At 41.3% G+C, this 15,220-nt stretch overlaps 1 protein-coding gene across 2 annotated transcripts in view; it reads right to left on the bottom strand.

Annotated features, from left to right (window-relative positions):
* kiaa1549l.S (KIAA1549-like S homeolog) overlaps nt 1-15,220 on the bottom strand; it is an 84,898-nt gene extending 69,678 nt beyond the window's left edge. Inside the window, exon 1 of one of the 2 annotated variants that reach the window (XM_041560903.1) lies at nt 14,729-15,220. In XM_041560903.1, coding sequence (XP_041416837.1) covers nt 14,729-14,933 — 205 coding nt within the window. In that variant the 5' untranslated portion in view covers nt 14,934-15,220. The remainder of the gene's footprint in view (nt 1-14,728) is intronic. The other variant, XM_041560902.1, reaches the window with a different exon arrangement.

Here is a 15,220-nt window from a genome sequence, read left to right as displayed (position 1 = left end):
ATAACTCCCTTTGGGAGGAACTCCACAATGCGTTTGGTGCCGACACGTTGCCATGCAACGAAAACGCATGCAACGTGTCGGATGTTGTGACGAAAAAGGAAGTGAAGGAAAATCGCATGTAAGAACTACATTTATCAGACTGTCGGATGAAAAGCTGCGAGCTGCGTCTTCTCCTTCACTTCCTGTTTCTTCACAACATCCGACACGTCACATGCGTTTTCGTCGCATGGCGACGTGTCGGCACCAAACGCATTGTGGAGTTCCTTCCTTAGAGAGAGACTGTGTTAGGGTCAGGTCGGGGAAATCCCAACCCGCACATCACGTAGGGCTCTTACAGACGAGCGTTTTTACCTGCGCTCCCCTGCATTCCGTTTTTCTGCGTTCAGCTGCAGGGGAGTGCAAGAATAGACGCATTACATTTTTTACAATGGGGCTGTACTCACACAGGTGCGTGTAGGTGCCGAACGCAGGAAAACTGTGTTCGGCGCCTACACACACCTGTGCGAGTACAGCCCCATTGTAAAAAATGTAATGCGTCATGTAAAAACGCTCGTCTGTAAGAGCCCTAACAGGGATCACTTGTGCTCAGCTGGTGAAATGCGTTAATGACCCCCTTCTGCAACTGAAATGGGGAATCAGCGTTGGCCGTGCAAATCTTTGTACATCAAGGAGCAGCTGATAAGTGTTAGAGCTCAGTGGTTACAAAGGGTTAATTAACTGCGCGCTCTGCAGTCTGACGCATGTACATATTTCTTTCCCAAAGACATTTCAGAAAATTGCAGCAAGGCATTGATTTTTTTTTTTTTGCAGACTGATCACTGACAGAAGCCTGATATTACAGAAAGGCAAAAATAAAGGAGAGAATGTTTAAAGGAAAACTAAAGCTTAAACATGATTATGGACAGAAATCCTGAATTTTATCTACTGAACTTATTGTACCAGCTATATATCTATATATATATATAGACTCGGAGCATATGAACATGTGAACTCCCGGGGGCCAAGCCATGTGTCACTTTCAATTTACTATACAGTGTTTTAAAGAGACGGCTGGCCTAAAAATATGCCCATCTCTCATGTGTATTTGGCTGTGAGGCCTCACTAATAGGACAATGTTGTAGTATATGTAATACAATGACGGAGGAGAAGGCTGGACGAGTAAACCAATATGGCTTTATGGAGCTTTTTACAAAAAAACACATTTCTCTGCTATGTGACCATGCTTGCGGTCACCGCCTTTTAGTTTCCACAGTAACGCTGCATTATCTACAAAAAACGTCAGCTCTGGACTAAGATTATTATTCTCTGAGATATTACCTTCCCCATGAGAGAAAGAGAAATTCATCTAAGGTGGATCTGGTCTCAGACTTGTACTGGCAGTAGACTTGGCTGAAAACTTTAAGGGGGTGGTTTACCTTTAAGTTAACTTTTAGTATGTTATACAATGGCTAATTGCAAGCAATTGGTCTTCAATATTTCATTGTTATCGTTTTTTAATCATTTGCTTCTTCTTCTGATTATGTGCAGCTTTAAAATGGGGGTCACTGACCCCATCTAAAAAAACAGCTGCTGAATAAAAAGCTAAATAACTCAAAAAACCACAAATAAAAAATGAAAAACACATTTTATCACTCACCTTTCTACTCAGGCCTCTCCTATTCATATTCCAGTCTCTTATTCAAATCAGTGCATGGTTGCTAGGGTCATTTGGACCCTATCGACCAGACTGCTGAAATTGCCAACTGGAGAGCAGCTGAATAAAAAGCTAAATAACTCAAAAACCACAAATAATAAAAAATGAAAACCAATTGCAAATTGTTTCAGAATATCGCTCTTTAATAGGGATGGGCGAATTTTTTCCCCTCGTTTAGACGAAAAAATGACGACCCATAGACTTGTATGGCAGCATTCGTCAAAAAAAAAAAAAGACGCCGCCCAACTTTAATGGGCGTCTGCGACATTTCGCCAGCGGCTAATTGTTGTCGAAACAAAACGGGTCAAATTAGCCCATCCCTAAGTTGTACTTAGGGATGGGGTCAACCCTAAAAAAAGTGTCAACCCTAAAGCTCCCCATAGACGCGACGATTCTTCTCGCCGAACTACCAATTTTAGCGAAGTCCCACCAATCCAACGAAATTATCGTGAGATAGTGGGATTCGAATGATCGCACATCTTACGATTTTTCGGCCGACATCTGTCAGGAAATTGATCAGCCAGGTTAAAAAATCTTTGTCGGTCCCAGTGCAATCTATCTATGTTTGCAGGGCCAAGCAGGCAGCTCCCCTTTGTTTTCCTGGCAAATTGGTCTTTTTAGTTGATGGTCAATTCACACGATCGTTCCAAGAAAATTGTGGTCTCACCAGGGGTGCTTCGCCAATGAGGCGAGTTGAGGCTGTCCCCTCAGGCGGCAGCGCCCCACTAGGTACCAGGGGCAGCAAAAATGTTGCTCCTGGTACTTTAAGAGCAAATTTCTGGGGGAGGGGGGGCAGCAGCAACTGGGTCTCACGATGAGGATCGGATCCTTTAAAAATCTCAACATCTATGGCCAGCTTAACTGTCCTAGTCATGATAGGAAAATTCTTTTTGGAGAATCGTGCTGCATCTGTAATTAAAGGGGATAATAAACCCCCAGATTTTTGCTTTTCATTGAAAATGCCTATTGAATGTATATTGGAAAGTTGTATCGATTTTTATCAGTGTTATTTTTAAGATTATATCCCCTTTGTACTTACTACTGGAGAGCTACAGCATTCAATGGCAGTGTATTCCCAGGCTGAGAAGTGCTGCTTTTTCTATAGAATTGATCTCAAAACCACAGAAAACTGTTTATGCAGGTAAATTAGGCTGCGCAGAGAAAAAACAAGCATTCCATTCTGTTTGCAATTTTATCATATTGAGTAATTAAATGTACTGTTTATTAGTATCTAATTATACTCTTTACTGCATCTGGGACTGGAGTTAGTGGTAAGGAAAGGAGTGCAGGAGGGGTTCTTAAGGTGGCCATACACGGAGAGATCCGCTCGTTTGGCGACATTGGGCAATATCGGCCCTAGGGCCCAACGATCGGATCCTAACAAATGGTAACGGGCGGTACCGCATCAACGAACAGATTGACGAGATTTTTAGTCTCATCCGATCGAGATCCGGCTGACTTTCGGCTAGATCTCGATCGGGGAAGCCCGTCGGGGGGCCCCATACACAGGCCAATAAGCTGCCGACTCGGTCTGTCGGCAGCTTTTATCGTATGGCCACCTTTTCACATGGGCAATTTAGTGTATGTTCTTGGTATAAAATGCGGCTGTACTGTTCTACTTTTTCTCAACAGGAAACAAAAAACAGGGAAATAATTAGGGGAGATCAGGCTGCTGTGGTTCTAGAAAGTGTTACTGCCATTTATCTATGGCTTTCGTTCCCCTTTAAAACCATCGGAAAAACACCTGATTTAAATTCCATTTTTTTTTCATTATGCAAAATCTTTTTGGGTGTAGTTAAATGGGCAGTTCACCTTTAGGGTCAGGGCACACGCTCAGATTCGGGAGATAAGTCGCCTCTTCCTCTTCTCGAAAAAGAATCGATCTGAGTGCCATCCTGCCAGCGATTTACATTCTAGGAGGCAGCAGACAGTTCGGGGAGATTAGTCGCCCAGAAGAAGAGGAGATTTGTTGCCGGGCAACTAATCTCCCCGAATCTGAGCATGTGTCCTGACCCTTAGGGTAACTTTTAGTATGTTATAGAATGGATAATTCGAAGCAGCTTTTCAATTTTTTATTTTATAGTTTTTGAATTAGTGACCTTCTTCTTCCGACTCTTTCCAGCTTTCAAATGCTTTGTAAGGCTACAAATGTAATTATTGTTACTGTCTTATTACTCATATTTCTATTCAGGCCTCTCCTATTCATATTCCAGTCTGTTATTTAAATCAGTGCATGATTGCTAGGGTAATTTAGACCCTAGCAACCAGATGGTTGCAATTGCAAACTGCTGAATAAAAGCTAAACAACTCAAATTGTCTACATCATAGCTGATCGAAAGAGGGGGACAGAATCAAATTATTGAGTCATCGAAAACACCCTGATTTTCTAGTCGTAAATGCATTGAAGACTACAAATGGGCAGTTGTTGTTACTACTTCCTGTTCCTGGTGCTACTTCCTGGTTGACATTTGGTTGCTGTGGCAACTGGCCCAAGTGATCAGTGGTTAGAATGACTGGACGTACAATTAACAATCTAGTCTTGGAGTTAATCTGATTATAGCTGCCTGGGTCACTGACTCTACAAACTCAATAGTTGAATCATGTGTTCTCCCTCATTCCTATATGACCAGACTGAGAGCTGTGTATCATATAATGAGGCGCCCATTGTAAGATCAATAACAACATTGCCGCATGCGATAACCGCCCACCTATCACATTAACACATGCAGCGCTGATTGCCTCGCTCCCAGGGGATTCATTCACACTCGCACACCCCTTCAACTCCCTCTCTATACAATGGTGCCCTGATTTTATTTTATCCATTTAACTGAAATTTCACAGCAATATCTTCAGTTTTCCGACAACCAGCCCTTATTAGGTTGTACGCAGGTGTCGCCATGGTTACGGGGAAATCGTGCTGCCTTTGAATAGTGGGATATTTGAATGAAGGTAGGAGTTATCACAAGGCAGACAATACACTCGCACGGGATGCGTTTTATCATTGTCAAATGAAAATATGAGGGAAATATTTATACGGTATGTTTTTTTTTTTAAATAGGAAACCGTAGCTGCTCTGCTTTAAGGGAAAATGAAGCTCATTTATGTAGGGTTTCCATCCAAAGCAACATCAACAGCTTATTGTGTCATAGAACATTGCTTCACTGTCTTTATAGATATACTGATTTCCATAGATTCCCCATTCCACCTCTCCCCACCCAACTCACTAAACTTCCACCTGATTGTAAAGCCCCTACCAATGTCTTTCCTGTTCTTTTTGTTACTAGGCCCCATAGCAAACTTATTTTAGGGCCTCCCAAAACTGTCACTGTCCCAATTGCCCCACCCATTCCTCCTGGTAGGGTTGCCACCTTTTCTGGAAAAAAATAACTTCCTATATTCTTGCCTTTTTTCCAAATTATAACATTGACATCAGGCATCATTTTTACCGGCCAGGTGGCAACCCTAGTTGCCACTTGTCCAGTTTTTGACCCGGACAGCCCTGTAATTTAAAGGGCTGTCTTGGTCAAAACTGGCTGCCGATTTTCCAAATTAGAAAAACCGGGCAGGATTTTCTAAGACTGACGCGACGATCGTCAATGGTGATTGGCCAATCATAGCCCCACCCTGACACCACGGCCCGCCCCCTCCACATCACAGCCCCGCCCCCTGCCCGGTCTCCACCGGGCTAAAAGGTGGCAACTCTACCTGCTTCCTTTAAAGTTGTGTCCCAGGGAGGAATTTACAAAAGTGGTTTGAATGTAGAGTAATTCCAGTGCAGGTATAGGACCTGTTATCCAGAATGCTCAGTACATGGGGCTTTCTGATTAAGGGATCTTTCTGTAATTTGGATCTTCACACCTTATGTCTACTAGAAAATCATGTAAACATTAAATAAACCCAATAGGCTGCTTTTGCTTCCAATAAGGATTAATTATACATTAGTTTGGATCAAGTACAAGTTATTGTTTTATGGTTACAGAGAAAAAGGAAATCATAGCTTTTTGGATAATGGGTTTCTGGATAACGAATCCTATAATGGTATTTCTATTTCCAAAGGATGGATAGGAATAACTAGTGTGCAAATTAATTATATAACGGTTAATAAACCCAATAGGCTGGTTTTGCTTCCAATAAGGATTAATTATATCTTAGTTGGGATCAAGTACAAGCTACTGTTTTATTATTACAGAGAAAAAGGAAATCATTTTTAAAAAGATTTTATTTGGATAAAATGGAATCTAACGGAGACAGGCTTCCTGTAATTAGGAGCTTTCTGGATAATGGTTTTACAGATAACAGATCCCATATATATATATATATATATATATATATATATATATATATATATATATATATATATATATATATATATATATAAAATTATTATTATTATTACTAAATTTTATTACTCATGTTTCTATTCAGACCTTCTCCTATTCATAGTCCAGTCTCTTATTGAAATCAATGCGCGGTTGCTAGGGTAATTTGGACCTTAGAAACCAGACTGCCGAAATTGCAAACTGGAGAGCTGCTGAATAATCAGCCTAAGTAACTAAAAAAAAACAAATAATAAAAAATGGAAAACAATTGCAAATGCACTGAGAATACCACTCTCTACATCATACTAAAAGTTCATTTAAAGGGGCATAACCCCTTTAAGATGCTCAAACCAAATATTGACTGACTACTGAAACAAAGTAAGCAGAATCCAGGTGATTAACAGAGCCAGGAAGAATTGTACAAAGTAGTATGAGAAATGGAGTCTTGTCTGGAGCTGATCTGGATTTTGCTTCTTTCATAAGGCAATATTTTATTTTTAGGGGTATTTTCCCTTTAAGCAGACAATCTAGAAGGAACAGTTTATTGCCTTTGGCCTGTGAATGAAGGTCTTTATACTTTATGGCAGAACGGCTGTCTCTAATGTTGTTCAATATTATCTGCTGGCAGCCATATTGCTCTCATCTGTTTTGGGGGGATATAACCCTCCCTGTAAAGCAACCTTGCAATGTGTATGCTATTCCCCTTGACTCAGAGGAGCTGACACCAACCAATCAGAGGCCAAGCTTCACAATGAGCTCACTATGCTGCAGTAATAAGGGAAGGGGCACAGATTGTTCAGGAAATTAATCTTTCCCCTGGAATCAATAGATCCTTTAATTAAAGGGAAACTATAACTAAAATACAAGCAGGTCCTATTCTGTGCTTGGATATTCTAAGCATTGCTCTATTCTGTATGAAGGCCGACTAAATTTTAACTTGAAGAGGCAGATGGCCCCCAACTGCACCAAAGAGACCCCCCCCCCCCAAAAAAAACAGCCTTGAACCCCCAAATGTGTATTAAATAGGTAGAGCTTCCTGGCAGGGTTGGCAACTGTCATCTCTGGCTGATTGACTTGTGTCAGGGTCTCTGGTTCTAATATCCTCCTGGTCAGCAATTGCCAGGAACACAAATTCAAGTGGCCAAACATGGTGGAAGCCAATTCTCCCGGGCAGTTCATAGAAGCAGGGACATCATGGTGGCATACCTCCCAACTGTCCCTTTTTCGGAGGGACAGTCACTCTTTTGACAGCTCAACCCGCAGTCCCTCATTTGTACTGGAAAGTCCCTCTTTTCTCTGCACTGAACAGCCAGAAAAAGAAACAAAGTTTCTCACTCAATTGGCTTTTAGCAGAGAGCCCAGAACAACTAACAGGTGCAAAAAAGATACTTTGTAACAATTTTGAGACACAAAAACACAGTTAAGATAAGGAGAAATATTTTCAAACTTTCATAACCTGCCAAATTTTGTAAAACAAACATGGTAATTAGGGGGTGTGGTCACAGAAAGGGGTGTGGTCAAAAAAATTGCTGCGCTACGTGCGGAAATTTTTTTTTTATCCCTCTTTTTACTTCCAAAATGTTGGGCGGTATGTGGTGGGTCCCTTAGTACGGCTGTAAAGACGGCAGCCTATAGTTAAAGGGGTAGTTCCCCTTTAAGTTAACTCTTAAAGGAACAGTAACATCAAAAAATGAAATTGTTTTTAAGTAATAAAAATAAAATGTAATGTTGCCCTGCACCAGTAAAACTGCTGTGTTTGCTTCAGAAACTCTACTATTGTTTCTATAAATAAACTGCTGTGTAGCCATGGGGGCAGCCATTCAAAGGAGAAAAGGCTCAAGTTACACAGCAGATAGCAAATAAGCTCTGTAAAACATAATGTTATCTGTTATCCACTATTTAACCTGTGACATATAGCCTTTTTTCAATATCTGCCATGGCTACACAGCAGCTTGTTTATATAAACTATAGTAGTACTTATCTGTTATCTACTGTGTATCCTGTGCTTGAATGGCTGCCTCCATGGCTACACAGCAGCTTGTTTATATAAACTATAGTAGTACTTATCTGTTATCTACTGTGTATCCTGTGCTTGAATGGCTGCCCCCATGGCTACACAGCAGCTTGTTTATATAAACTATAGTAGTACTTATCTGTTATCTACTGTGTATCCTGTGCTTGAATGGCTGCCCCCATGGCTACACAGCAGCTTGTTTATATAAACTATAGTAGTACTTATCTGTTATCTACTGTGTATCCTGTGCTTGAATGGCTGCCCCCATGTCTACACAGCAGCTTGTTTATATAAACTATAGTAGTACTTATCTGTTATCTACTGTGTATCCTGTGCTTGAATGGCTGCCCCCATGGCCACACAGCAGCTTGTTTATATGAACTATAGTAGTGTTTCTGAAGAAAACAGATCAGTTTTACCAGTGCAGGGCAACACTACATGATATTTTCATTACATTAAAACATTTTAATTTGTAAGTGTTACTGTTCCTTTACTAGAATGTCCTATTCTAGGCAACTTTTCAATTGGTCTTCATTTTTTTCATTATTTTCCAATTATTGGCGTTCTTTTCTTACCTCTTCTAGCTTTCACTGACCCTGGCACTATTGTTCAATCTTATTGTTACTTTTTATTACTTCTCTTTCTGTTCATGCCCCCTCCAATTCATCTCCCAGTCTCTCGTTGAAGCAGTTGTCTGGTTGCTAAGGTAAACTGGACCCTAGTAACCACGAAGCTGCTGGAGTTCCCAACTAGAGAGCAGATCTAAAGGCTAAATCATAAAGACCAATTGTAAATTGTCCCACAATATCCCTGTCTACGCCATACTAAAGGTTAATTTAAAGGTGAACCAATCCTTTAAACATTCTGCTAATTATCGAGCATTAAGCAAACTGTGAGTGCGTATTTATCAGGGAACGGTTCCATTGCAATAGGAAATTAAAAATCTTCTGAAAAGTATTTGATTTGGGCTGATGAAGACAAAGAAGCCATTTATACAACCCAGCCACCCCAGAGAGATCTGTTTTCCCGGTGCCTAAACAGAAATAAGTATTGTATGTACTAATTACACGGGGCGTATGTAATCCTATAAACTGGGACCAAGGGGGAAAACAAGCATACGTTAATGGGAGCCTTAGTCTAGGTACATACAGAGGGGGGCTCAGGAATATCTTTTTTATCCATTGAAAAAATTGGAATTTCAGCTTTTTAAGTTACCAATAGGCTGGTTCTGCCTCCAATAAGGATTAATTATATCTTAGTTGGGATCAATTACAAGGTACTGTTTAATTATTACAGAGAAAAAGGAAATTATTTGAAAAATTGGATTATTTGGATAAAAAGGAGTCTATGGGACACAGCTTTTATTATGTAATTCGGAACTTTCTATATAGTGGGTTTCCAGATAATGGATCCCATACCAGAAAAAGAAAGGCAGTCAGAAGCATTGTGTACTGAAGGGCTTTAGTAAATTTCCCAAAACTTTAAGGTCTCCTAGCAACAGTGTTTCCCAACAGGGAGCCATGGCAACCAGCAGTGACAGTTGCCCTACCCTGACAGTGTTAGTAAGTTGGGTGCTCAGTCTTATCTCTTGCTATAAATCAGGTTATTTAGTGATGGCTGTACATTCCTGCACTTGGTTAGTATATTGGCTGCTGACCAGGGATTCTCACTTCCCACAAACTGATCATTATCTCTCAGCTTGGCAGATACAGACTTTATCTTAAAGGGCCAGTACACCAGAAAATGAAACTGACCGAAATACGAGAACGATTATTAGGAAGGCTGGATGCCTCAGGAGGAAATGGTTAAATCGACAGTATAATGCCACTGCCAGTATCATACCCGCATGCAATTGTGCTGAGCGTGTCCTGGGCATTCGATCGCCTGCAGACTCTCCTCTGTCAGTGGTTTTAATATAAAGTGATTTATGCCCCTAGGCAACCTCTCCTAAAAAATGTATGACTGTCACACGGGCAGCTAAAAATACATTCATGTATATGGGTCTCACCTCTTCACCACAAGCTCATGATTCATAAGGGAACAGCTATCACCTCTTCCCTCATTTAATTGAGGAGGAAACTTCCATTCGTAGAGGGGGCACCCACCAGAGACCCTAATGCTGAGCAGGCCACTCTCATCTTTAAACCCCGGCTCCCGAGTGTCCCCTGTGCAGCTTCCAACTTGGTACAATACAGAACTTTCCCAAAGATTTCAGAGCAGCGAATGTGCCAATTCTAGACTCACGCAGGAGACACCGGGGAGCCCGGCACAAGAGGGTGTCAGTCCCTTCACGGTAGGAATCCAACTCCCTGGAATACCAGACAGGCCCAGAATTAAGATGGGCAGAATAATAACAACCAGCCAACACCTTGAACCTAGAAATGGCTCAAGATCAACATCCCCACCCACATACCATGTATTTCTAAGATCTGTCTTAATTGAGTATGATGTAGACCAGGGATCTCAAACCTTTTTGCACCTCCTGGGCAAAAATATTTTCCCCAACCAAAAGTGCAGGCTAATAAAGCCCTCATTACAGTTTGGGATAACAGAACTACTGTTACCCACAATCAGAATACAGGCTCTATTCATACCTCCCAACTGTCCCGCTTTCCGCGGGACAGTCCCGATTTTGACAGCTTAAACCGCAGTCCCGGATTGTTACTGAAATATCCTGACTTTCTCTTTGATCTGCACTGAACAGCCAGAAAAGGATACAAAGTTTCTAAAACTTAATTGGCTGTTGGCAGAGAGCCCAAAATACGTGGCAGGTGCACTTAGATACTTTTGTAACAATTTAAGATAAGCAGTTCTCTTGGGGAAACTGTGACTTGCAGCAGAAGGGCAATTCAACTTCATTAGCAAAACTGTAACAACACATAAAAGCCACAGAAATGTGTTCAAACTTTCATAACCTGGCAAACATTGCTATTCGGAGACAATTGTTTTTTTATGCTTTTTCAGTTATGTAGCTTTTTCCCTTTAGCTGTGCTCCAGTTTGGTATTTCAGCAGCTATCTGGTTGCTAGGATCATCTTTACCCTAGCAACCAGCCAGTGGTTTGAATGAGAGATGGCAGTATGAATAGCAGAAGGGCTGCATAGGAATATAAATCACAAAAACTATCACTAGCAGTACAATTTGTAACCCCACAAAGCAAGTGCTTGGTTGCCAGGGTCAGTGACCTCCATTTGAAAGCTGGAAAGAGTCTAAAGAAGACAACAAATCATTAAAAAAAACTATAGAAAATATAAAATGAATACCAACTGCAAAGTAGCTAGGTATAGGGGTTTCTATAATATACTAAAATGTAACTTAAAGGGATTCTGTGTAATTTTGCACTGTTTACACTGCAAATAATTCACTCTACTGTGTACAATTTCATTCCTGAACCAACAACTGTATTTTTTTAGGTGTAATATTGGTGTGTAGGTGCATCTCAGGTCATTTTGCCTGGTCATGTGCTTTTAGAAAGAGCCAACACTTTAGGATGGAACTGCTTTCTGGTAGGCTGTTGTTTCTCCTACTCAATGTAACTGAATGTGTCTCAGTGGGACCTGGATTTTACTATTGAGTGCTGTTCTTAGATCTACCAGGCAGCTGTTATCTTGTGTTAGGGAGTTGCTATCTGGTTACCTTCCCATTGTTCTGCTGATGGGCTGCTGGGGGAATAGGGAGGGGGTGATATCACTCCAACTTGCAGTACAGCAGTAAAGAGTGAGAGTCACATGACTGGGGGCAGCTGGGAAACTGACAATATGTCTAGCCCCGTGTCAGATTTCAAAATTAAATATAAAAAAATATGTTTGCTCTTTTGAAAATGGATTTCAGTGCAGAATTCTGCTGGAGTAGCACTATTAAGTGATGTATTTTGAAAAAAAAAAACATGTTTTCCCATGACAGTATCCCCTTAACAGTAAACCACCCCTTTAACCACAGAAGCCTTTGATACATATATGACTACAAAGGCAACTGAATTAGCTCCCTACAAACCCATTCTACAGTCTAGGGCAGTGGTTTTCTGGCATCTGCCCACCTTTGAGGTCCAAGATATGGTCAGGTCCTAAACAATCATATGTAGGGCAGCAAGTAGGTGTTCATCTCAGTTCTTGCTTCAACTGACCTTCAAGCTGGACATCCAGGAGTATCTAGAAGAGCAACTCTATTTCGGCCAAATATCACCTTAAGGGACATTCAGGCAGGTCCTCTCCTTCAGCCAGGGCAGTATTTTCTGTATAGTCATAAATATTCCTTAGTATAAATGAGTATTCTCCATAGTTTGCACCAGGACTGCACCACTAGAGGTGCTGTTTCAGTTAAGGCCTATTGTGTGAGCTTCAGCTGAAGAGCTCGCATTTCTTAGACGTGTCCCTGATTTTCCAAGGAATCCAGTAACCTTGGGTGTAATAATTTCGTTCCTCTGTGTGTCAACGTGCAAAACCCAAAGCGGTACAGAACCAGCCTACAGCCAATCACAGCGCTGGAATAGGCTGAATTCAAACGTTAACAGACTCGAGTACAATAGAAAGTAGGGATGCACCGAATCCAGGATTCAGTTGGGGATTCGGCCTTTTTCAGCAGGATTCAGATTCGGCCGAATCCTTCTGCTGGCAGAACTGAATTCTAATTTGCATATGCAGATTAGGGGCGGGGAGGGAAATCGCGTCACAAAACAAGGAAGTAAAAAATTTCCCTCCCCTAATTTGCATATGCTAATTAGGATTCGGTTCGGGTTCAGCAGAATCCAAAATAGTGGATTCGGTGCATCCCTAATAGAAAGCGCAACTAAATTAAAACCAATAGAAAATATCCGAATAATAATACCCCTCTTGTCCAAAATCCAACCACATGACATTTAGGCAACATTGACACTTCCCAATGATCACCCTTTATAAACATGGGAGAGAGATCTAATTGGTTGGGTCGAGTCATGGCAGTTTATCCAGTGGCACCAATCACTGCCTATGGGAAACGGGCAGATCCATTTAGTTGTGGTCAGACCCACCTCCACCTGCCTGGTACTTAAATTGTATAATCAATAAATCAGGTGCCACTATATACAAAATATATATATATATATCTATATATAACTATATCTCTATATATATATCTATATATATATCTATATATATATATATATATATATATATATATATATATATATATATATATATATATATATATATGTGTGTGTGTGTATAAGCCCCTCCTGTGGGCATTCTGCTCTGCAATGGGTTTCAGCATGGGAGGTCCCATTGGGCACAGGGGAGTTAATACCCCCCATAGAATAGGGACAGACATTCTCACCTCTATATATATATCTATCTATATATATGAAACACAAAATGTAGACTTATTTAACCCTATGCATGCAGCAAGACCTTTAACCACATCGGTGCTGCTGCCTAAAGTGCTTACAAAGCCATGCAACAACATTTATACCAGAGAGGAAAAACCTAGGGGTGCCATGACTGATAGAGGTATGGGATCCGTTATCTGGAAACTGGTGATGGGCAAATCTGTCCAGTTTTTCTGAAATTTTTTGCGAAAGCAAAAAATTTGCGAAAAGAGTTGAAGTCAATGGGCGTCAAAAATATTTTGACGCACAACAATTTTTATATCCGTGACTATTTTGTCCAAATGTCAATGGTCGTCTGAATAATTTTGACATGTGACAAGTTTTATCCGCGCGACAATTTTTTAAATTTTTTGCAGGCAGTTTCGCAAATTTATTTCCGGCAGTGGAAATTTGCCACGAATCCATGCCTGCCGCATTCATTTGCCCATCCCTACCGGAAACCTGTTATCCAGAAAGCTCCAAATTACAGAAAGGCCGTCTCCAACAGACTCAATTTTATCCAAATAGTTCAGATTTTTTTATAACGATTTTCTTTTTCTCTGTAATAATAAAACAGTCGCTTGTACTTGATCCCGTCTAAGATATAATTAATCCTTATTGGAAGCAAAACCAGCCTATTGGGTTTATTTAATGTTTACATGATTTTCTAGTAGACTTAAGGCATGAAGATCCAAATTACAGAAAAATCCATTATCCAGAAACCCATTATCCAGAAAGCTCCGAATTACAGTAAGGCCGTTTCCCATAGACTCAATTTTATCCAGATTTTTTAAAATGTTTTCCTTTTTCTCTGTAATAATAAAACAGTCGCTTGTACTTGATCCCAACTAAGATATAATTAATTCTTATTGGAGGCAAAACCAGCCTATTGGGTTTATTTAATGTTTACATGATTTTCTAGTAGACTTAAGGTATGAAGATCCAAATTACAAAAAGTTCCGTTATCTGGAAAACCCCGGGTCCTGAGCATTCTGGATAACAGGTCCCATACCGTATAGGGAACATGCTATAAAGGAGCACATAAGATGCAGCCCTTAGAGCCTGCACCATTCTTCTGTGATCAGCTTCTACCACCATCGCCTACTACAATTCCCAGCATGCACCATCAACCTACGGTGGGAGCTGCAGTGGAGCAGCAGGAGGGACACACTGAGATTAATAAGGAGATATAAATAAGACATCAAGGGGCTTCTATTTCTACATCTTAATGCCCTGTAGCCTCAGATAAATGAGAGTAAAGGGGGATAAAGCATCAGCAGTGGCAATGAGGCAGATGGGGGGATGCTGCAGTGAGACAGGCCTATACAGGTGTATACAGGTGAATACAGGGGCCCCATCACTTACCTCCCAAGGCTCTCACAGGCATCAGCACAGCTCCCATCACAGCCACAAACAGGAGCAGAGAAGCCCACCTTGTCCATAGCATTTCAGCTGCTGCTCCTGGGCTCCCTTGCCAGGCTCTGCCTATAGAACCAATGCACCACTGAGCTGCTGCTGAGCTGGAGCCCCGACCCTCATCTCCCACAGTCCAGATCCCCGCCGAAACCATTTATAACTGGGGGTGCAAACATCTACCCCAGGGGAATCAACCCCCCTCCTCTGGGTCACAGATCCGGAAAGCTGCGAGTCATTGGCTGACAGGTCCCAGTGCTGCAGTATCAGGGGCTCATGACGGACACAGCTGGGCTCAGGCAGCTTGGGGTCGGGCAGCTGGAGGTGAGCTCGGTCGCTGATTGCTGTTGCTCGGGGGATGAAACTGTCATTGCAGCCTAGAGACGGCTGACATAGTGATCACGTCTCAGGCAGAAGAATGTGAGGACAGTGGACACTGAACGT

The sequence above is a fragment of the Xenopus laevis genome, chromosome 4S (assembly GCF_017654675.1).
Source record: "Xenopus laevis strain J_2021 chromosome 4S, Xenopus_laevis_v10.1, whole genome shotgun sequence".
NCBI lineage: Eukaryota > Metazoa > Chordata > Amphibia > Anura > Pipidae > Xenopus > Xenopus laevis.
This window is presented reverse-complemented; position numbering and strand designations above follow the sequence as displayed.